Source organism: Tripterygium wilfordii, chromosome 15 (assembly GCF_013401445.1).
Source record: "Tripterygium wilfordii isolate XIE 37 chromosome 15, ASM1340144v1, whole genome shotgun sequence".
NCBI lineage: Eukaryota > Viridiplantae > Streptophyta > Magnoliopsida > Celastrales > Celastraceae > Tripterygium > Tripterygium wilfordii.
The window spans coordinates 2,665,007-2,687,345 of NC_052246.1; the positions used below are offsets into that span (position 1 = coordinate 2,665,007).

The window sequence follows — 22,339 nt, forward strand, 5'->3', positions numbered from 1 at the left end:
ATCCACAGTTTCGTTGTTGTCGGTTACACAAATCTAAGTTGCAGACCTGTCATGCTCAAATCATATTATTGAGATATGGAAATTTCCTTCTCATATCAAGAACCCATATATGGGTCCCTTTTCTCCATTCATTTTTTTTGCTGTAAAAGATAAGAAAGGACATGACTTTATGTCATGTACCATCCTATAATTTAGAATTTGATTTGTTCAGCAGTTTTGGTTGACAAATTGTACTTTAGGTCTCGTAATTGAAAGCTATATGAAAGAAACAAGACCACATTGTGTGGAGCATAAATAAAACATGAGGAATCAATTGGGGATAAGATAGCCTCGCCTACCTTAAAGATGTCACAGCACTGAAAACACGCATATATGTCGGTGGAGGTCCAAAATCTATTTCTTTCAATGAAATATACTTACAAGTCATTGGGCTCTTATGGTTAAAATTGGCACTATAATGTGGTCAACTAGTGTCAAAAATCTAAATCTTGAACACAACGTCATCTATCAAAAAAAAGCAATTTCTAGCTGTATTTGAGATGAGATTTTCAAAAATAGAGCAACAATTTGAGTGGTGCATTATTATTTGTAGTGTAGATGAGAGACTTGCCTACCTAACAATATTGAGATAAGATCCAAATCCAATTATGTACAATTTTATATAACAAAAAAAAATTATATCACAATCCCTGTATAATTAATGAGAAACTAATTAATATAGTATTAGTTTCACAGTTTTTTTTTTTAAAAAATTGACCGTCCGATTTGAAAATAAACACGTGGCGTGCGTACAAGGAAAGAGAGGGGATCCTTTATTCCTGAAGTGTACCCTAGCTTCTTCCACTTGGTGGTTGGTGCATGTCGATTGGCACATTCACCGAAAGTCCCATAACATTTTCTTTCTTCGTCTAACGAGTAATCCTAATATAAATATGCAAATATTAAAATATATACTACTAATTGTTTTTGTTTATAGAACTAAGTGTGATTTGCACGAGTGTTAAGAGACCAAACCCGCTGATCCAGGTTGTGTTTGTCATTATGTCCCTTAAACTGTACTACATTGCTGCTTCGAGTTTCGTGATTTCAGTTTTTGTCTCTGTTGAATGCTCATTCCTCTTAACAAAAACCTGACTTTCGGGTTGATCAAAGCACTAGATTTCGATTTTGGGTTACTGTAATCCTTTCTTGTCTATGTGCGTTTGTGGGTCTCTCTTAAGTCCTATATAAGGGTTCTGTTTCATTGGAGATTTCAAACCAGTTTTTCTGTAAGAGGGATTTGTAGAAACATGGATGGGATTGGGGGTTTATGTAATTCAAGATGGAGGAGTAGTGGGTGTTCATATGGGTTAGAAGATTTAGAGGAAGAGAAAGAGGAGAAGTTGGTGGCATCCCTGTCTTCAATTCCTCAACCACAAACACCAAAGGAGCCGATGGAATTCTTAGCTAGATCTTGGAGTTTATCTGCATCAGAGATTTCAAAAGCTCTTGCTCAAAAACAACAGAAACAATGTTTCCTGGACAAGAATCTCAGTTCCGTCTCTGCAGAACCAGTCGTTGCATCAAAGATTGTAAGTTTTGTTTCCATAATTTGCTTCAATTTCTCTGTTTTCATTGATAAGTGATTCAGAATGATTTGGTTGTTTGCAGTCATCGAAGGTTATAAATTCGATTAATTCAAGGAGAACTGGGTCGATAGGAAAATGGTTTCACCACCATAAGGAGTTGAGTAGTAGCACAATGAGGAAGAAAGACAGAGCGAGAGTAGAAAATGCACGATTACATTCTGCAGTGTCGATTGCAGGATTAGCAGCTGCCTTGGCTGCTGTGGCTGCAGCAGGAAACTCTGGTGGTTCGGGATCGAAAATGAGCGTGGCATTGGCCTCAGCTACAGAGCTTTTGGCATCACATTGCATAGAATTAGCTGAATCCACCGGAGCTGATCATGATCGTGTAGCATCTGTTGTGAGATCAGCTGTGGATATTCATGGTCCGGGCGATTTAATGACCCTTACAGCTGCAGCTGCAACAGGTAAATGCTCGATCTCTTGTAAGTACTTTTGAAATTAGAAGCAGTAGTTTGAATCATTCAAAGTATATAAACTATCTTATTTAGCTTTGCGAGGGGAAGCAGCCATGAAAGCTAGATTGCCTAAGGAAGCAAGGAAGAATGCAGCCATAAGTCCCTATGATAAGGGAATGCCAGAAACTCAACAGGTCACAGCTTTTCATGGCTATTCACAGGAACAAAGCTCTCCCTTCGTCGGGGATCTATTGCAACACACACGGAAAGGTAATTCCCAGCTATGCTATGTCCCTAACTCATATAAAAGCTTCAAGCAAGACTTTGTTTTCTGCCGTGTCAATTGATAATGCTACATGAATCTGGAAATTCTGGTTCGAAGTTCTCTTGATCTGGGTATGTTCTAGCCTCTAAAATTGAATTAATTTTCATTTAATCTACAGGTGTTCTACGGTGGAAGCACGTCTCCGTCTATGTCAACAAGAAATCTCAGGTAACCGAAAATTAAATGGAGTGGAAAAGCCTGTAATGGTAGAACTAAGCAGTGAACTGATTATCATTTCATTGTCAGGTTATAGTGAAGCTTAAAAGCAAACATGTTGGAGGAGCCTTCTCCAAGAAAAATAAATGTAAGCATCTACCTCAGTTTTCAGAATCTATCTTTTTCATATGCTTTTTGGTACTGGACATGCTTTGGTTTAGGTTAAAGTCCTTCTCCATCACTCAGGATATATATATGCAGATAAGATTCTCTAACGCTCAACCCTATTTTGCTGGTACCAGGTGTTGTTTATGGAGTTTGCGATGAGACCGGAGCGTGGCCATATAAAAGGGAGAGGGAAAACACTGAAGAAGTTTATTTCGGACTCAAAACCGCGCAAGGTCTTTTGGAGTTCAAGTGCAAGAGCAACATTCATAAGCAAAGATGGGTTGATGGGATTCAGAATCTTCTCAATCGAGTCAGTTGCAGTAATTCCATGGAGGAGACTATGGAATTCCTAAGTACTAGCAATACAATATAATTTTGCACAGAAGTACAAGAATAGGACAGAACTTGCACATCTGTTAAACGTGTGAACTGGCTATTCTTTACATACTCATACATACGAGCTCAAGATTCCTATGTGATATGTAACCAAAGCTTGTGAAATAAAGATGCAGCAGTGTTCATATGTAACCTCTACTCTCTATTGTCTGTGGCCTTCCTCCTCCTTTACCCTCAAAACACAACAGTCTTGTTTTCCTCGTGAGGTAAGACGCGTAGTTCACAGTATGATCGTATAGCTTTGGCAAGGCATCTTTTCTCAAGGTCCTCTGATTTCTGGACAAAAATCTGCAAATTATCTCTGTGAGACACCCTCTCAACCTGCATTAGCAAAATCATGCCTTAATAAAAAAATTGTAGTTCTGAACCAATAAGTAGCTCACTCATCACCATGAACAATCAGATAGACATAATACTTTCTGCGCAAACATCGTGCGATGGAAAATGAATATCAATCGAATTGCAAAAAATACTGAAAAAAATTGCAGATCTAACATGTAATAAAGCAAGGTGGATGGAAGTTACCATGGTTTAGAAAATGGTTCATCTCACCAATGATCTTTCATTTAAGAAAATAACTTAAATTTACATCATATAAGTTAACAGACGATAGCTTGGCATTCTGGCAAATAGATTCTTCAAGAACCATCTCCAAATTTTCTTATGGATATGCCATGATTGTTAAATATTCAAAAATCAGCAAATTTTGTTTAGAAAATTGAACCTTGATTCTTTCCATCTCTCATCTCTCACTATCGAGTCTTTGATACCAAAAACTGAGCAGCAGCCAGCAGTGCTTGCCAGACAAGTTAACGAGTTTTTCCAGAGATCAGACCAATTTACCATGGTCTTGTAAATTGGCTAACAAATTCATCAACCCAAATGAAAGAAGGGAAATGAAAGCCTACGCACAACTTTTGACTTTTACCGTTAAAATACATTCCCAAAGCCTCAGTTAAAACGGCATACCAGGTGACCAGGAAAAATTGGCTAGTTGCCATTCTTGGCCTACACTGAGGAACTTCTTGCCAAAATGACAGATCTTAGGGCCACACTGATATCATGGATTCATGGTCGTAGTGATATCAGATAAAGAATTCAAGCAAATGATCAACATTGAGTAAAATGCCAAAAGTTTCTTAACTTTTACAAGAAAGTTACTTGATAATAAAAAAGATATAATACTGACCATCTGCTCAATAATTGGCCCTCCATCAAGTTCTTCAGTAATAAAGTGGCTCGTCGCACCAATTAATTTGACACCCGCATCAAATGCCTGCCAACATAATCTACCAAAATAGTCAGAAAGCATTGAACTGGTCATAATTATTACTACATTTCACAGACAAGGCGGGAAAACTAACCTGTTTAGAAGGATTCCCTCCCTTGAATGATGGCAAAAGGCCATGGTGGATGTTAATGATATCCTTTCCATAACTCTTTAAGAACGAACCAGAAAATATCTGCAAAACAAATTGCAGCTCCCCTTTCAAAACAGATAATATTATTTGGTGTGTATAGATATTGAGTTGCAGGAAAAAAAGGGCAATACGAAGTATATTTCAACATTCTGCTCTCACAACATAACACCATTAATAAATGTTTTTGTTATGGTTTGCAGTATAAGGCAAGGAACTTAAAATACTAAAATTGGGTTTACCTGCATGTACCTGGCAAGGACTAAAAAATCACTGTCCTGAACCAATCCCAGGATCTCGTCTTCTCTTTTATTTTCTTTGGTTGTGCTCAAATAATGATATGGAATCCCATGTCTTTCTAGAAAGCGAATCGCATGGGTGTTTGGAGCTCTATCATGATTACTGTTACAAAATAGTTAAGGAACCATGACTAGAACTCTTGAGGCCAACAGATCAGAATAGAGGGTAACATCCTAATACTTCACCTTATCACCCGAGTTATATCAAGAGGAAGCCTTCCATCCTGCCATCCATGTAACAAATCAACTAGGCAATGTTCCTGCATCAAGAAGATAACTTCAGTAAGCTGACATAATATACAATTACCAAGCAGATAAATCAACTACCTGCTTTGAAGCAAGAACAGCAATTTTATATTTGGGGTCAAGATCTGGGACCCTGACAACAGATCTCATAGCATTGAACATTTTTGCGAGCTTCGAGAAGTCCTCATCCATCTGCTCCCGTGGCCACTTGACGGGGTCAAAAATAAACACACTGCGACATTGCACCCGATTATTACAGCCTCACACCAGTTCATAAGCACATTATTATCCAGCTTAAACTACAATTAGGAGTCCAAAAACTATTGTAATCCAAAAACTACGGATCATCAGATTGAACCCAACTTCAGATAGGGACATTTGCAAAGAAAGTACCTCTGAATATCTTGAAATTGAATGATATCTAATCATCCGAAATATTAATATTTTACATCGCTACTATGACACTTAAAAAACAAAGAATCAAACCTCAATCAAATCTCTAACAGACTGAGACATATCACCAAACGTGGAACACAACAATTTATTAAATCTAAGCAGATAAGGGAATGGGGATACCTTCGGGAATAGAACACATTTTTGTTTTCAGGCACAAAAACATCAGCATTCAGAATGTTTCCTCCCCTCGAAGCAATGCAATCAGACAGCTTGGCCACAATCCCGACTCCATCCTATCAACAAAACCATAATATGAATAGAAATTCATGTGGGTCTATTTGAATGACTCACCTCTCAATCTTTCTTCTCTCTTAATACAAATCTACGAGTGAATGACAAGATTTGAAAGAATGGGACTTACTGGGCAGTGAAAAACGTGGATGCCGCGGGTGAGAGACGTAGAGGATGAGGAATTGAGATACTCTACTGGGTATTTAGAGGAACTGAAGGACCTTTTGGGAACTCCAAGAATCTGAGGAAGGCTTGAAGAGACTCTTCTTTGAATTAGTGTCATCTCTCTGTTTCTCTGCAAAGTATGGCCACCCAACAAACTTGGAGGCCTCACCTAAGATATTTGTGGAAAGCTCACGTTGCTCTCTCTATCTTCGGATAGAACGATGTCGTTTAGTGGTGAGACGCTGTCGTTCTAGTTAGGAGTGTGATTTTGAGAATCTGTGATTGGTCGGAGTGAGGGTGAGGAGATTCGCGGTAGAATCTTCTTGTGGTGCTGAAAATCACAAAGTCAATCCTGTAATTTATTTTTTTAAAAGGAAATTAATTATTGAGATATTATTGTGGTTAATAATTTGTCTTTCCCTTTTTTGAATTATTTATTGAACTCTCATGCAACAAATGAAATTATATTTTTTGATAACTTTGTCTTTGACAAGCAAAAAATAAATAAAATTTGTAAGTTGTGATTTTCATAAAAAAATTGCAACATTCGATATGGGTATACTTTTGGATTGTTAGATCTACATACAAAGAAATTTTTTATCTGATCATAAAATAAGTTGAGTCAAAATTGAGGACGTAACTACAAAAATATTGCTTCTGGTGAACATACTAATTGAGCGACACGAAGCATATAATCGAATTGCATTCTTTGTAGATTTTCAGATTGAGCTCTTGTTCAATGTAATTTTGTGTTGATTTTCAATAAGATCGTGTCTTAAGAAATATTTATAAAACATACATTATCAAATTCAAAGAGTGGATATTGTTAACAAATATGCTCTCGAGTTCACTCCTTAGGATTTATAAATTATAATTTGAATTAAAATTTGTATTGTTGAGTTATTCTTTATTTTCTTGAATGGCCATTAGAAAATCATAATCTAAGTGAATTAAAAATTTTAAGAATAGTGCAAATTATTAGAGAAGGAAACTAACACCTTTTGGCTTTTGATCTACATATGTTAATATTATCAGCCAATTTTTTTGGGTAACTAAATGAATTTATTGAGTAATTAATTTAAAAACTAATTTATGAAAATTGAAATTAATCTTAGACTAAAATGCATTTATTTGTTTTGCGGTGATGTCCACAGTCCACCTGGCATAACGCGTGTGGTCAAACGGAGCTCACTGGACCAACTCATAGAAGAGAATCCAGAGCCCATTATTAGCCCATATCCCTCAATCGGAGGGGGAGAAAAACCAAACTAGAAATCTCTGCGTCTCCATTGTTTCGCCATCAGAGACGGTCGCAAGCGAATCCTCATCCTTACTGGATCGAATACATTTGCAAAGAATCGCATCAGCGTAGAATCAATTGCCTTCCATCGTTGCATCTAGATCTTCAGAAATCGACGAAACAAAGAGGGATTGAAAATTTAAAATGCCAGTAAGTATGAGCATCGATCTGGATCTTACGTTATTTTCTAGATTTGTTTTAGTTCTCGATTTATTTGTACTCGGAGGAATTGTAATTCGAGTTTTGTGTGTTTGGTTGCGATGGCATACGGTCTAGCTCGGGAGAATCATAGAAGTTGAGCCACCGAGTCCATTGAGATACCTGATTGGAGCGGCGATCATGATGATTGGGGTAGTGTTGCCTGTTGGTTACATGATGTTCCGCAACAAGCGTGCGCCTAGTTCTTCTTCGTACTCCAAGCAGACGTAGGTGTGCCTTCCCTTTTTTCTCGATAAATTTTTGGTTGATAATTCTATGGCGGCCATTAATTTTATTTGATGTGAAGTGCTTATCTGAATTGAGGAAAATAGAGGTTTCGAGCAATGGAAATTTTATGATTCCCCTATTTGCTTGTATTTCTGGTTCAAATTGGTCCGTCAGAGTTTCAATATTTGATTGTGCTACTGTGCTAGAGTTTGTTTCCTTGATACAATTCCATGTAAGAAATTTTATCTACAATTTAATCTTGTTCGTGTTTATCTTTTCTACTTACCAAAAAATGTGTTTATCTTTTCTGCTTCTGCTGAATATATTTATAGAGTAGTAAATGATACTGCTGCTGTTGGGTAATGTATGTGTGTTTTTTTATATGGGAACTGCAACTAACGTAAAGAATCTTTGTTCTTCTCAGAAGCAAAGTTCTGATATAGGGAGTTCCTTGGAGACTGTTGCTCAAAATGATTCAGGAGTGATTTAAGTTTGAAGAGGATGGTATCCAAAGGCCTGATTAGCTCTTCAAAGTACAAGTGTAAATGCATTGAACTGTGTGCTACATTTGTTTCGGAGATGCTACTTTGAGCTTATAAAATGGTATAATTTTTTTTTTAAAAGTTTTCGTGAGTGGATTAAATTGATGCCTATTTTGCAACTGCCTTCTTCCGATGTATTAATTTTTGTCTTCTTCATTTTTTGTCATTGTGTTTGCACAATACCTATTTGATTTGATTGTGTTTTAACGTTGTTAGTTTCTATCTTCCAGAGAATTGCATGGATGCAAATTCTGTCATCGTCTGTTCAGGAATGATTGTCCATTATCTTTCTTCCTATTGTTGTCAAAACTTCAGTTATTTTCATTGAAATAAAAATTGCTTGCAGAATTATGTTCACTTCTGGAATAATTTAAGGCTTGAATGGATGTTATTCTCTGTGGTTAATACTGATGAATATCAAAGAAAATCGGACAGGAAAAGCATATTTGTTATGTCTGCATACTGCATATTGAGATTTGACGATGGATACATGTAAATGAGTTCTGCAATCAGGTTGAACATGAAGTGCGCTATTGCCCCATGTTATGTCAAGTGATGTTGAGTACTTGTATTTTTCGAGATTTTAAAGTTTTACCATGGTGCGGTTTCTCGTTAATATGTCATGCTAATGACATTCACTCTTTGATGCATTGGAGCTACTATTTGAAATATTGTGTCTTTACAATGCAGGGTAAGAATGTTACAGGTCTTGCATCCTTTTTTTTTTCTTTGTACCACAGGAAGGAAAAAATTACTTGCATTTGTCCCAGACGTTATGTGGTACCATTTACTAGAGATAATAATGATGAATATATCAAGTTCATTGTTATAGTGATAAACTAGCAAGTATCCTGCATCAGTCGATGGATCCTAAGTCTGTTCTGGAATTTGAGTTGCTACTTGCCAGGGTTCTGATTTTCAGCCAAGTCATTATTCAACATTGAAGTTGTGGATATCAGGGTAATGCATTTGAGGAATAGAATGCTAAATATAGATGGAATTCAATGTCGAAGTCAGCATTTATAATGGTGTATTGAACCTTCTTGAGACACCCTTTTTCCTTCCCCTCCCTCGTCTCAACGGCAAGCCTTGAAAATTTTGTTTCTAGTGTTCTTTTCACATGTATGGGGAGCAATTGGTTTGGCATGTGTTCTTCCTGGCTTCTTCCCGATGCTCATGCAATACTTTTGTAGATCATTTCGCTGTGCGATTTAAAGGCGGGTGAAGTTTCTTTTACTGTTTCGGGCAAAAAATATAAATCAAGGAATATTCCATGTCTGCTGGTCCTAAAGGCCCAGACATGTTTGGATTGTCTGGAATTACGATTTTTAGCCATCTCTGGTGAAGCAACGCATACTTGGTTTATTTATGGAACAAGGATGGAATTTTGGCATTGACATACCACTACATGGGGCTGAGCTGAGCATCTCAATTTCGCAAGGTTTAACCCGTTGAAGACTTATGTACCGGCGAAAGTTAGAAAAAGAAAAGAAAAAGAATGGTCTAAAGGTAATACAATAGCACATTTGTCTGCTCAGGAAAAATCAAATATATTTTTCCCTCCGTGGCTATTCCCTTTACACCTACTTCTGTGCATTTGTTGTGCATTGAGAGCTAATTTTCATTCACTCATAAAAAGCGTAAAATAGCCAAAAATTAATGTCTCAGTGGGGCATTCCGAGAATTGAACTCGGGACCTCTCGCACCCTAAGCGAGAATCATACCACTAGACCAAATGCCCTTTCTTTTATGTTGGCTAAAATATTATATATATCCTTAAACTATCACATTTTCCTCGGTTATGTTATTAAACTATAAAATTTCTTCATTCTACCTTTAAACTATTGTTTTGCACATCATTTATGTCCTGAGTTAGTTTTCCGGTGTTAACTCAGGTGAAGATGCTGAGGTGGCATTCATGTGTATATTAAAAAAGAAAATAAAAAAAATTCGTTTAAGACGTGTATAACTAATAAAACAAGAAAAATAAAAATCGCTCTCACAAAGAACACCAAGAACATTCTCCTTCATCACGATTGGATACCCGAAATTGAAATCACATTCTCTTTCACACCGCAACAATCACTCCTGATTTCAAAACTCCAACCAGGTGGTTCATGACTGGGCTAATCACAAAAGTCCAAAGCAAAGAAAGGCAGGATGAAAGATGAAAAAAAAAAACCAGATTCGAACATGCCCAAATTTGAACAAAATCGAACTAATTGAATGCCTTCAGCAGAGTGGCAGACCCATGACGCTTCCTTTCAGCTGCTTCGGTGGCAGACCCATGCCGCTTCCTTTCAAAGCCAGAATCGAACTGAGACGAAAAACGAAATGGGTCTCCAGGACCTATTACCCACGAGCTTATAGATAAAATTTAAAGCTCTTTCACTGCCTTACTTTGACCTCTCTCTAGAAAAAAACAATGGCTGCCTACCCGCTTTCCTTTCGTTCATTTTAGTGAGATTTGTGGGGGTAGTGAAGCATGACTTTTCTTTGAGATCGGGATTGTTTTCGTTTGATTTCATTTTAATTTCAATTTTCTGTGTGAGATCGGAATGTACAGGATTGCAAGATCGAGATTATTTCATTTAAAATTTAATTTTCGTTGGTTTTCTTTTCTATTTTTTTAAAGTTCCATATGACATGTAAAATTAAATCAATTAAAAACTAATTGACGTGACATTTTTGCCAGAGTTTGAATGCCACGTAAGCATTTTCACCTGAGTCAACACCGGAGAGCTGACTCAGGACATAAATGATTTACAAAACAATAGTTTAAAGATAAAATGAAGAAATTTTATAATTTAAGGACATAATTTAGAAAAATGTGATAGTCTAAAGACAGATATAATATTTTAACCCTTTTATTTTTGCTTCGGTATGTTGGAATATTAACTCTCATTTACACTACATAACTCGTTCGTAGGTGGCGGCTGGGGATTTAGAAAAGGTTTTAGACTTTACTCTTTAGGCATAGAAAAGAAGTCTCTTCGGGCAACCGCTCCTCAGTAGCAGAGTCTTCAATTTTGTACAACGAAACAACCAATAATGGCTGCTGCTTCTCTTTCTCTCACTATGAACCCTACCGTCGCCACAACCCCCAAACCTAAACTTGTCACCTTCTTATCTCACTCAATCAAGCTCATTTCCACCTCCGGAACGCCCTCTAGGTTCCCCTCTCTCATTTCACAGCAGCCTTCACTTTCCACCGGTCTTGCCTCTGCTTTAACCACATGTGCCGCCGCCGCCTCCCCCTTTTCTTCAACCACCACCGACACCACCTTCCATGGTCTCTGCTATGTGGTCGGCGACAACATCGATACCGATCAGATCATCCCTGCCGAGTACCTTACCCTCGTCCCCTCCAAGCCTGACGAGTACGATAAACTGGGTTCCTATGCTCTTATCGGGCTTCCATCCTCCTACGAAAAACGATTTGTGGAGCCCAATGAGACGAAGACCAAGTACTCGATCGTAATCGGAGGTGACAATTTCGGGTGCGGGTCATCGCGTGAGCACGCACCGGTTGCACTAGGCGCTGCGGGGGCTAAGGCGGTGGTGGCACAATCTTATGCCAGAATATTTTTCAGGAATTCGGTTTCGACCGGAGAGATATATCCGCTAGAATCGGAGGTGAGGATCTGTGAGGAGTGCAGGACAGGTGACGTGGTCACGATTGAATTGGCAGAGTCTCGGTTGATAAATCACACGACAGGGAAGCAGTACAAGTTGAAGCCCATTGGGGATGCCGGGCCTGTGATTGAGGCCGGAGGTATTTTTGCCTATGCTCGTCAGACTGGTATGATCACGGCCGAACTGGCTGCTTAGGATTCTCAAGGTACCCATGTCTATCTTTCACTCTGATCTTCTGCATTTGTAGTTGTAGTTGGAGTGAAGTAGATGAATAGGGAAACTTGAGTATAAATGATGCTAAAACAAAGCTTGATGCTTGCTATTTGTCTGTCTTTCAAGGCCAAGTCTTGGAATTATAGTAGGTTGGGTAATGGGGTAATTAAAGCCATAATCTTTATTGTAATTTAAGAACACTAGACATGGAGTTGTTAAAGAGAAATTAGTAATGGCGGACATGGAGAGGGAAAACTTGATTATGAATTTCATCATATTCCTATTTGACTGTCAAGTTCATTAGGTTATGTGTTACTGAAATTTACATTTTCTAGGTTCAGAAGCAGGAACGGAAAGCATTATGCTTCCTTCTTCTGTGTCATTAGCTAGCTGGTGAAATGCTCAAACATCAAATGCTGTCTTCCAGATGTCATGTTATAACGCCTATTAAAGCATTGTTGTTTAACTAATTGCGTCAAAATTTATTAGGAGTGTGTTAGTTGATTCTTACTGAAAGAATTAGTGACAGGAAGATTCCGGCAAGTTGCAACTTGTAATGAGATTGACAGTGAAGACACGATGTTGATGACAGTAAGCAAGTTTCTGTTATTAGGGTCAATAGATTTATATGAATGTGTATAAGCTGAGCTCTGCTCTGTTTGAGCTCATGTATTAAGAAATTAAGCTCTGACCGAGCTTTCAACATTGCTGTATAAGCTTGGCTCATTTGTGATGAGCTACTTGTTCAAGAGTAATTGTGGAGATTATTAGCAAGTTTGCTGGCAAGTTGTTTATCCTCTGTGATTGAATGTACTCTTCTCCTCTAGCAAAACTGCAAAACAAAAGAATACTAAAGTACAGAACTAATTTATTGTTTATTCAACACTGAATATAAAATAAATTTTGCGTACTGGAGTGTCTCTCCTAGACCTAGTCCTATACGTTGAGTTGAGCTTACGTATTTATATGTTTGTTTTCTGCTGGCAGGGTTTCCTTACGGCAAGCATGCATGCAGATATCATAGACAGGTGATAGTGGGAGTTGGTGTTAGTTATGCTTTCGAAATTGTATGATTAATCTTCATCTTGTGGCTCATGAATTAGAACATAGAAGAATCCTTGAATATTGATGTTCAAATTGTTGGCTGATGTGCAAGCTGTCTTGTCATGTCTTTTCACTCAATTAACATGCCATTGCGTTGGATCATGTTATCGTAATTGAGAAATGCTTGTAAGTGTTTATGTTTGTTTGCTTCAAGCTGGTTTTAGGCTGTGTACTTCTTGAAGTTGCATCTCATGCTAGTTGTGTTGGAATAAAATCATGCTTCTCATAATTTAGTCTACTATGAGATGTGGTTTGCCTAGGAGCCATGTCATTGAGTCATAAATACAGGCAGGCTGCTAATATTTTGCTGTTATGATCATAGCAGGCACTAGCAGCCAATACTGTGTACAGGCCACCCTGTTTCTCTATGTTCATTGTAGTTTGTTACTTTGTTCCATTTGGGCAAACTAAAGCCATTCATGTGGTTTGTTTCATTTTGGCAAACATTTTTTATGAACAGTGTCTCGAATATGCAACTAATGAAGATTGCATACCCTTAATAGGTTATGATTAGATGATTACTTTATGTTATGTGGTATCTAGATGTAAACTCAGTAACAATGCCAAGAGGAATTCATTAAAACTCTTGTTCTTTTATTAATAATGTTATTATATATTGTACCCAAACAGAGAACTCAAATATAAAAAATCATAAACATCCATGCTGTTCTTCCCACAAGGGAGTAATTCAAAAATCAGTCAATCCATGATGGCAGCTGCAGCTTCCATTCGACACAATACACCTTACTATCTGTGCTTGCGTTCTCGGTTACCGGAGCCTTTAGAGTGCCTTGCACGATCTTCCCACTCCTCTGGTGGAGGTGGACGTGGACGTGGACGTGGCGATGGTTCATACCTTGAAGGCTTTCTCTTGAAATGCCTCTCGTCGTCACTCAACTCATAGTCAGCTGCAGCAACAATAGTGTTCTTCCGGCCTCCTGCAGATGAAACCGAAGCCGAAACCGCCTTCAATGCCTTATAGTCCTCATAAGACGCTGACGATCGGAAGATTTTACGAGCGAAATCATCAACAGAGACCAGTTTTCGTACTCCTCGGAGATATCGTGGATAAATCAGGAAATCGTTTTGGTTCCCTAAACAATTTGATAACGATTGGTTATAGAAGGTTCTGAAACACCACCTTCAAAATATACAAATCCCTATCGGCATAATACACCGTCTTCAAAATATAAAAACCCGATCGTAGAGTATTACGCCGGGAGGAATTGGGAGAGATCGGTGTCGCTAGGGTTTGGAATGAGGAGATTTAGTATTGGGGAGAGATTGATCCTCCCATAGCAACTCTAGGGCGCCTGTTTGGTTTGGGGTACGGGTATGAGCCTTTAATACAACGCTTACTGGTGCATGAAGTTTTGATTCCTTGAGTCAGAAAAAGCCAAGTCAGTAATTTTATTTAAAAAAACAAAAAAAAAAAACAATTAGGGGTAGGAAAAGTCGGAAAGCCCTGAAAGCTAAACCGTTAGCGGCTGCCTCGCCAGCTCACACTGCTTCCCTCCATTCAAACTCCTCTCTGTTACTTTTTTCGCAAACCTTCGTTGACAAGCTCAGATCCATGTTTCCTGCAAATCTGTGCGTTCACGGAGGTACTCATCTCACAATTTCTCCAAATCTGGTTGCCTGCTCTCTGCTTCGGCTCTATTGACTAAGGTGTGGCCTATTTCCACTATAAATTATTTCAAATTTGTGTGATCAAATGCATCTTGTGCTTGTTTTCTCTATTGTGTACAGATTTTCTTGTGCAGAATTATAATTTGGTTTAGAATTGAATATTTGATGCATACAAAATAGAACAGAATCACAAGTTGGCAAATCTGCTTAGGGGATCTCTTTTTAATGAGCATGATTGGATGATTCTAGTTAATTTTAGAGATTCGAGTGCATTCTGTTATGTTTTGGAGATCTTGATTTACTTTATTTCGTTCTGCTATTGAAGAACTATGCCTCATAAACTATGACTTAGTAAGCACTCTAGTTCTTGTGGCTGTAACAATGTGTGCTTTCAATTTTAATAAATTGAGCATATGAAATTCCAGACTCCATGTAACTTTTTTGAAGATCCTTTGCATTAGTGCACAAAATTGATTGATCTTGTAAAGGTTCATTTGATAATCTGAATTGATAAGGATTTCATTTTCTTATGGAAAATGAATTTCAAAATTATTGCAAATGGAATCCAATAGTGTTCAAGAACGATGCAAAATATGATGGTTGATATCACGAGCACAACAATACCAAAAAAAAAAAAGAAAGGCATTTCAATTCTTTATTCTTGCAATTTTTTTTGTTATAGAGCATCCAAAATAATGTAAAGTCAGAAGTTTAGAAGTTGTGGTCATAATGGTAGTGCATAGCTCTAGTTCATTCTGGAAACATTTCTATAGCAAGAGAAGGTACTGCCTACCTCTTTATTCGATCCATTTCAGTGCATGAATTGGTTAAATGTTGTTTAAGAAGGGCATGATCTAGGGTTTAGGAACTTGCGACACCAAAGTTTGAAGTGCTCAACAAAGTTGCATTGAAAACCAAGTGTGTGATTTGACAAAATAGAACTCGTAAGCTTGGACAAAATTAGTTCATGCTTTTTCTTTATTTATTTTTCCCCTTTTGTGTCGTAACCACCGTATCCTCCTACAAGTTCCTTGTTTGCTGGTGTGAATTTTCTTTTGTCATGAGAACGTTCTAACATATCCTTAACCTTTGTTCTTACAATTATTTTTAGTTTCATTGTAGAATTTTATGGGCAAACATGTGGCCTAGGGGCAGAGTTGCAAGGATGTAACCAAAAGGTCACAGGTTCAATTTCTGGAAACAGTCTCTCCACATATTGTGTGGGGTAAGGTCTAAGTTCAATTCCTGGAAACAATCTCTCCACACTACGTGAGCTTTGTTGGAGAATTTGGAAGAATCATAAAGAAAATTACCCTGAAAGAATTTGCGACTTATTTTCAGTAGATCCAAATGCCATTCAAGTTTTCCTGTCTTCATGTTTCAGTCTTTCTTAAAAAATCAAATGTTGGAGCTCTTAGTGAAATAGAATTCACTATCCAGCCTCATCTGGTTATGACGTATCTTGTTAAATTTTGTTCGACCTTCTTAGGTGAACATGTGGTTAAGCTTTCAAAGTTTTGAAGCCCTCTTCCATTAGGAAGATCCACAAGATGATATACATATGCTGCGGTCCTTGGTGCATTTCTCACTCCTAGTTTGTAAAGTAGCAAATTTTGAAGTCTTCTGCTAAAATGAGATGATAACATTATTGCAGCCCATCGTTCTTGTCCTGATGAGAAAACTGATTCGACGGTGTATCGGAAGCAGAGTATATTGGAGAGAACTGTTTTTGGTTGCTGCCATAATGACAACAGCTGGTGTTGTGGTACCAATCTTTGTATTTACATATCCACTCCATATGTGGTTCCTTTCTCCTACTGTTCCATCCTTGAACTCTACCATGCCTTTGGGTGAGACCTATGCTGAGGCAAGGGGCAGGCAGTCTCCTCTTAGTCCACCTTCTCTCATTGATTCTGTTAATTCATCTGCTGAACTCATTAAATTACAATCAGGTAAGAAAAAAAAGCCAATTGTTTCTCTAGGTAGGAATCCTCTACCGAGGAAGAGACGGAAGAGAAGCAAGGTAAATGATGAGCCAAAGGCTATTCTTCCTCCTCCTCGTGAAACTGTGCCTTATTGTTTGCAGGTGGAGTTATTGTGAATTCTAACTTCTTTGGTTAATATTAGAAGCAAATATAGAGCTGTTATAGCTAATCTTTTTGCTGTATCATTATATGGTGCAGAGACATATTTGGTCCTTGCCACCTGATGAGGCTCTTCTATATGCTAGAAAGGAAATGCAGCTTGCCCCAGAAGTGAAGGATGATCCTTATCTCTATCCCCCTACTTTTAGGAATATGTCCCTTTTCAAAAGGTATTATTTCATAGCAACCATTTTGTCTTCATTGCAGTTGTTGATGTTATATGGTATTATGTTATTCATGGACTGCCAGTCACTAACTCACATTGTCCATTTGTTTTCATAGGTTCATGGATAAAGATATACTTTCACTAATGCATATTTGAACCTACAATCTGTATTGGAGACAAATTTAAGTTAAAATTGTGATAAAAGGATAGGCTAACGATTCATATCAAACGAAAAGCAGTCCTAGTCTCCTAGACAAATAGAACTTGGGTGGCACTATTATTTTATCGTCACATATGTCCATTTTCATCATGTTATACTAGCAAAAATGCATGGAAAACTATGAAACTTAATGCTTGAGGTTTGTTTGACTTCTTAAATAAAGCATGTTGAATTGTGGAGTGGGCTTACTTCAGGCATGGTGATTGAAGGTCAAAGTTACCTCGTGATGCAAGAGCCAGCTTGCTTTGATGGCCACTTTACTGTCTATGCGGTTTCCCTTTTTCTTTCTCCATCTTAATGCAAAATTTGTTGAACTGCTGGAGTATAGGTTTTCTTGACGCTTCCATTTCTGATATCAATTTCTTCACTACCTTTTTGACATAGCGCTATTTATGTATAAAACAGCACAAACATTCCCTTATTTATTCGACCATTTGGACTATAGTTATAATGTTTAAACTGTTTATAATTGCATAGCCGACCGGGCAAACCTTTAGTCTTTCCCTTGAAAGGTCATGGATCTTGCTTTTACATAGCTTCCTTCTCATCAATTTCTGTTCTTTTGAAGAATTACACTTGCACAAGTTTCTCATCTATAATGAATATATAATCTGAATGTCATAATTGGGGTATGCAGTTTTACTGTATCTTATTTTACTTTGTGCAACCCCTTTGAATCATTATTCTTCCTATTAGCCATTCTACTCCTTTTTTGGCTTTGACTTCTTATGATTGACATTACGAATAAATATGTCCCTTTAAAAGGACTTACGTAATCTAAAAGACGGCCAATTTTTCTGCATTTCAGGAGCTACGAACTGATGGAACTGATACTTAAAGTCTATATTTACCCTGATGGAGCAAGGCCAATTTTTCATCAACCTCATCTCACTGGAATTTATGCCTCTGAAGGATGGTTTTTGAGGTTAATGGAGGGAAACAGGCAGTTCATCACAAGGGATCCAGAAAAGGCCCAATTGTTTATTTGCCATATAGTGCACGCCAGCTGGAGCATGCACTCTATGTGCCTGAATCACATAATTTGAGACCACTGTCAATTTTCCTCAGAGACTATGTGAACATGCTGGCCATGAAATATCCATTTTGGAACCGCACGCATGGCAGAGATCATTTTCTTGTTGCTTGCCATGACTGGGTATCATGATATCTCAATTTTCGTAGTTACTGAATTATCTAGATGAGCCAGTTTGATTTTGGTATCGTCGTTAATTGATTTGAAACTCTAAGGACAAATTGTCTTTTCCCAAAACCTTTTGGTTGCTCTTTATTGATTTGTATAAAAAGTACAAGCCCTTAGCAAATCTTTTTGTATGTTTATAGTGAAATTTTGGTCAGTTGTCCATCTACATCAGCAATGGAGCTAAATAAATCATACTTGGGACTTGGGAGGTTTTCTTGTGAACTAATAAAAGTCCTAATTGGGAGAGAGTGTGAATGCAAGCTTCATCAATTAGGTTTTGATTAGTGGTTGTTTTCAAATTTCTTTGGCAATATGAGCACCCATTTGCAATCCATTCTAGTCATTGCTATCTTAAATAACCCTTCTGCTCTGGTTGCAGGGTCCTTACACAGTCACTGCTCACAAGGAACTAGCCAAAAACACCATAAAAGCTTTGTGCAATGCAGACCTATCTGAAGGAATTTTTGTTGCTGGAAGCGATGTTTCCCTGCCTGAGACCACCATAAGGGCATACAGAAGACCCCTTAGATATATTGGTAATGGGAATAGAGTATCACAGCGTCCAATCCTTGCTTTCTTTGCTGGGAACATGCATGGCAGGGTCCGTCCCGTTCTTCTTAGGTACTGGCTTGACAAAGATGAAGACATGAGAATTTATGGGCGTCTACCAAGCAGAGTCTCTCGAAAAATGAATTATCTTCAACACATGAAATCTAGTAAATATTGTGTATGCCCAATGGGCTTTGAAGTAAACAGCCCCAGGATCGTAGAGGCCATTTATTATGAGTGTGTTCCAGTAATCATTGCAGATAATTTTGTCCTTCCATTTAGTGAAGTATTAGATTGGAGTGCTTTCTCTGTGGTTGTGGCAGAGAAGGATATCCCAAAACTGAAGGAAATTCTTTTGGCTATCCCGCTTAGAAGGTACCTGACAATGCAAATCAATGTGAAGATGGTACAGAAGCATTTTCTTTGGAACCCGAGGCCAATCAGATTCGATTTGTTCCATATGATACTGCATTCGATTTGGTTTAGCAGGGTGAACCAAATTCCAATCCCACAGTCCTAGTGATTCTTTTGGTTCTTCTCCAATGAAAAGGATCCTGAGCTGAGTGAACCATGCCAGATGGATGAGCCAAATAGAGAGAAAAATTGTAGGGTGAGGATCTATCTCAAGTATAAACTAAGGAGATTGGCGTTGAAGTTTTAGAGTGACGTGACATTTATGTGACATCAGGCAGGTGAACAATCTGGCAGGCGAACGTATTTAAATAAAATGCTTTGACTGAGACAAACGTGATTGGGGAATTGTGATGCAGATGCAATTATGATTCAGGTACATTTCAATCATCATTTTTTCTGATTTTTTGTGTGCGCTATACGACTGTTAGCCACAACCCAACTTACCTGGTGTTGAATTGTGCAATGATTCTGCTATTGTTATACTGGCTCGTCTCTTATTTGTTTCAATTGCAAGTCGAGGACCGAAATACAACCTTGCATGGTGATGTAAAGGCATGTGGCTATCCTTTCATATAAGATGGAAGCATAATTGTGACTTCATTTCAGTAGAGGTTACAAACTGCAAACTTTTTATCACTAATTGGCATGTGAGATTAAAAAATTGGGCAAGAACTGTCACGAAGCTGCTAGCAAGAATTAGATTTGATTAATAGATCAATCTCCTTAATGAATTAGCTTTCTAATTGCATTAGCTGATGTTTGATGATGCAAAACGACAGTGAATAAAATTATCTAGAGAACCTAGTATTTATGTATCTAGCTTCTATGTCCTGTACTCCAAATTTGGGCTGTAAAATTTTGATTCTTTTTCTTTTTTTGTTGCAGCCAAGATAACAGAGCAGCCTATAATGTGTAAAACAGAAAAAGACCGAGTTCTTATATGAACAGATGGCTCATTGAGTTTATCTGCCCTGCACTACATGTGTCTTGAATTGGCAGACCCAAAAATTTCCTAGTACAGATTATTTGTCTTCATTTTATGGAGCATATGAATAAATTCACAGAATAAGAGGGGGAACAAAAGAATGTGTTCAAATACATGCTTTTGCATTTTTGGGATTTTTACAGAAAAGTAACAAGTCTTGTATTGGATATGAGATTTATTAACAGTGGGATCAGAAGCCCTGGCAGAGAAAATCCTTAAATCTTTGAAGCTGGAAGTCATATAATATGGCCTTTTTTATTGACTATAGTTTTGAAAGACGAAACCAAACTGTTTTTTGTTAGATTTTATCATGTTGACCCATGCATAAGTAGCTTGCTTGCTTTAATACTGATTCCAGGCCTTGTCTTGTTCCTTTTCTATCCCCACATTAGACTTTTTACTTTTTCAATCCTTCACCTAAATTGTGTCAAGTTGGTCTGCTGTTCATTAGTTGATTGCTTTGTTGATACTCTGAAGAATGGAGTCCTCTTTTCTTCTTCTTTTCTCTCTCTAAAATATCATCTTCGATGATGATTCTCATTGTTCCCTTAGCTTAAAGCTGGATTATCTATGAGAAATTACAGGCATATAATCTTGCAGGTTTTGCAGAATAGCAAGAGCAACAACTTGATTGAAAATACTGTGACACTGCATTGCATGGCGAATAAATGCAGTCATAAACGCCCAACTTCCAGCATCCATATATATCCTAGCAAATTTTATTTCAACTGTTTTTTTTTGAAGAGCAACACCTCATTCATGTTTGCCTCCTCTCAGTAAGCATGGATCCTCCTCAAGTCCTAGGAACTTGTTCACCCGCTCCAAATGGTCGGAACCTTCGCTGGAGAAGTCGAAGAACTCGTCCACATTGAAGTTAATCTCCGAGTTCGCTAACTCGTCCACATTGAAGTTAATCTCTGAGTTCGCTACTTCTTTGGCGTTGTCTTCTTCCGAGAGGGAAATGTCCTTCCAGGAGTTCTTGGACATTGCCTCTTGCGCTGCTGAAGTTAAAGGTGTTTTATCCTCGTTCATCTTTCTGCTCAAATGAGAATTCCAGTAGTTCTTGATTTCATTGTCCGTTCGTCCTGGAAGCCTCCCCGCAATCAAAGACCACCTAAAACGTTTAGTAACACCATTGTTCAATGTATAGAGGGAGAGTTTAAAAATGTTTTTTGTTCTAAGAGTCGGTACCTGTTCCCTAATAATTTATGAAGCCTAATGATCATGTCTTCTTCCGCATCAGTAATGTTGCCTCTCTTGATGTTTGGTCTTAAATAATTTAACCATCTCAATCTGCAACTCTTCCCACATCGATTCAAGCCTGAACAAACACGAAAATCTTCCCAACTTGAACTCCAGAAACAAGCAAGAAATGGTTTGTTCAAAGGGTTCTTCTTACTTAGCTCATAAATCATATCTAGCTAGGATAGGTGTTAGCGTGTTATACTGACCTGATTTCAATGCAATTGTCTTCCATCTCTTTGCTCCATGAATGTCAATGCAATGAGCCAGTTTTTGATCCTCCTCTGCCGTCCAAGCTCCTTTTGTCTTAACTCTGTTATCGGGCTGATCATTTGTCAAAGCCATTTACAGAGAGAGATTAGATAGAAACCATGTTCTTAAGTTGGAAGTGGAGTGTATGGGACTATGTTCTGAATTTCCTGGAGAGTGGCAAAATATAAATTGAAGATGTGGGTAGGTCACTTGTTGACTTGTATGAGGGACTTGAATGGTCAGTGAGGCAATATGTATCTACCCTTCAAGAAAGAGCGAGAGATTTCCAGAGTTACGTACATAAATGGCACCCCAACCACCAGTTAGAGTGGTTGAGGGTTAGAATGGTAGTAGAATAACCTTGTTTACCATACGAGTACACAAAACCTTAGCAGAAACGTTTGGTCAGTTAATCCTTTAAGGATTGCTCGGT

General features: G+C 37.9%; 5 protein-coding genes, 1 non-coding gene and 1 pseudogene across 9 annotated transcripts; 4 read left to right on the forward strand and 3 right to left on the reverse strand.

The window, feature by feature from the left end:
- Positions 1–960: 960 nt before the first annotated feature.
- Positions 961–3,200, forward strand: LOC120016132 (VAN3-binding protein-like). Its single transcript, XM_038868754.1, has 6 exons — positions 961–1,571; positions 1,651–2,032; positions 2,117–2,293; positions 2,467–2,516; positions 2,595–2,652; positions 2,807–3,200. The coding sequence occupies exons 1-6, from the start codon at positions 1,290–1,292 to the stop codon at positions 3,043–3,045; spliced, it is 1,188 nt and encodes a 395-aa protein (XP_038724682.1). The 5' UTR covers positions 961–1,289; the 3' UTR covers positions 3,046–3,200.
- Positions 3,069–6,023, reverse strand: LOC120016134 (formyltetrahydrofolate deformylase 1, mitochondrial-like). 2 transcript variants are annotated; one of them, XM_038868755.1, is made up of 8 exons: positions 5,849–6,023; positions 5,608–5,720; positions 5,113–5,263; positions 4,972–5,045; positions 4,729–4,888; positions 4,433–4,531; positions 4,258–4,344; positions 3,069–3,389 (listed from the first exon to the last, which is right to left on the reverse strand). In XM_038868755.1, exons 1-8 carry the CDS (start codon positions 5,999–6,001, stop codon positions 3,243–3,245), a joined length of 984 nt encoding a protein of 327 aa, XP_038724683.1. In that variant the 5' UTR covers positions 6,002–6,023; the 3' UTR covers positions 3,069–3,242. The 2 variants fall into 2 exon arrangements, 1 of the variants encoding a protein (XP_038724683.1); XR_005471897.1 differs by having other exon boundaries at positions 3,370–3,389; positions 4,258–4,357.
- A 1,072-nt stretch (positions 6,024–7,095) lies between these two features.
- Positions 7,096–8,489, forward strand: LOC120016195. Of its 2 annotated transcripts, none has more exons than XM_038868851.1 (3): positions 7,096–7,333; positions 7,460–7,612; positions 8,034–8,489. In XM_038868851.1, exons 1-2 carry the CDS (start codon positions 7,328–7,330, stop codon positions 7,610–7,612), a joined length of 159 nt encoding a protein of 52 aa, XP_038724779.1. In that variant the 5' UTR covers positions 7,096–7,327; the 3' UTR covers positions 8,034–8,489. The 2 variants fall into 2 exon arrangements, with proteins under 2 accessions (XP_038724779.1, XP_038724778.1); XM_038868850.1 differs by having other exon boundaries at positions 7,460–7,608.
- A 1,331-nt stretch (positions 8,490–9,820) lies between these two features.
- Positions 9,821–9,892, reverse strand: TRNAP-AGG. Its single transcript has one exon. It is a non-coding gene; the product is annotated as a tRNA-Pro (tRNA).
- Positions 9,893–11,110: 1,218 nt separating this feature from the next.
- On the forward strand, positions 11,111–13,333 carry LOC120016546 (3-isopropylmalate dehydratase small subunit 1-like). Of its 2 annotated transcripts, none has more exons than XM_038869372.1 (2): positions 11,111–11,992; positions 12,336–12,906. In XM_038869372.1, exon 1 carries the CDS (start codon positions 11,203–11,205, stop codon positions 11,980–11,982), a length of 780 nt encoding a protein of 259 aa, XP_038725300.1. In that variant the 5' UTR covers positions 11,111–11,202; the 3' UTR covers positions 11,983–11,992; positions 12,336–12,906. The 2 variants fall into 2 exon arrangements, with proteins under 2 accessions (XP_038725300.1, XP_038725299.1); XM_038869371.1 differs by lacking the exon at positions 12,336–12,906 and adding an exon at positions 12,988–13,333 and having other exon boundaries at positions 11,118–11,992.
- A 1,217-nt stretch (positions 13,334–14,550) lies between these two features.
- On the forward strand, positions 14,551–20,510 carry LOC120016545 (annotated as a pseudogene).
- A 402-nt stretch (positions 20,511–20,912) lies between these two features.
- Positions 20,913–22,067, reverse strand: LOC120016547 (transcription factor WER-like). Its single transcript, XM_038869373.1, has 3 exons — positions 21,864–22,067; positions 21,604–21,733; positions 20,913–21,526 (listed from the first exon to the last, which is right to left on the reverse strand). Exons 1-3 carry the CDS (start codon positions 21,997–21,999, stop codon positions 21,166–21,168), a joined length of 627 nt encoding a protein of 208 aa, XP_038725301.1. The 5' UTR covers positions 22,000–22,067; the 3' UTR covers positions 20,913–21,165.
- Positions 22,068–22,339: the final 272 nt, after the last annotated feature.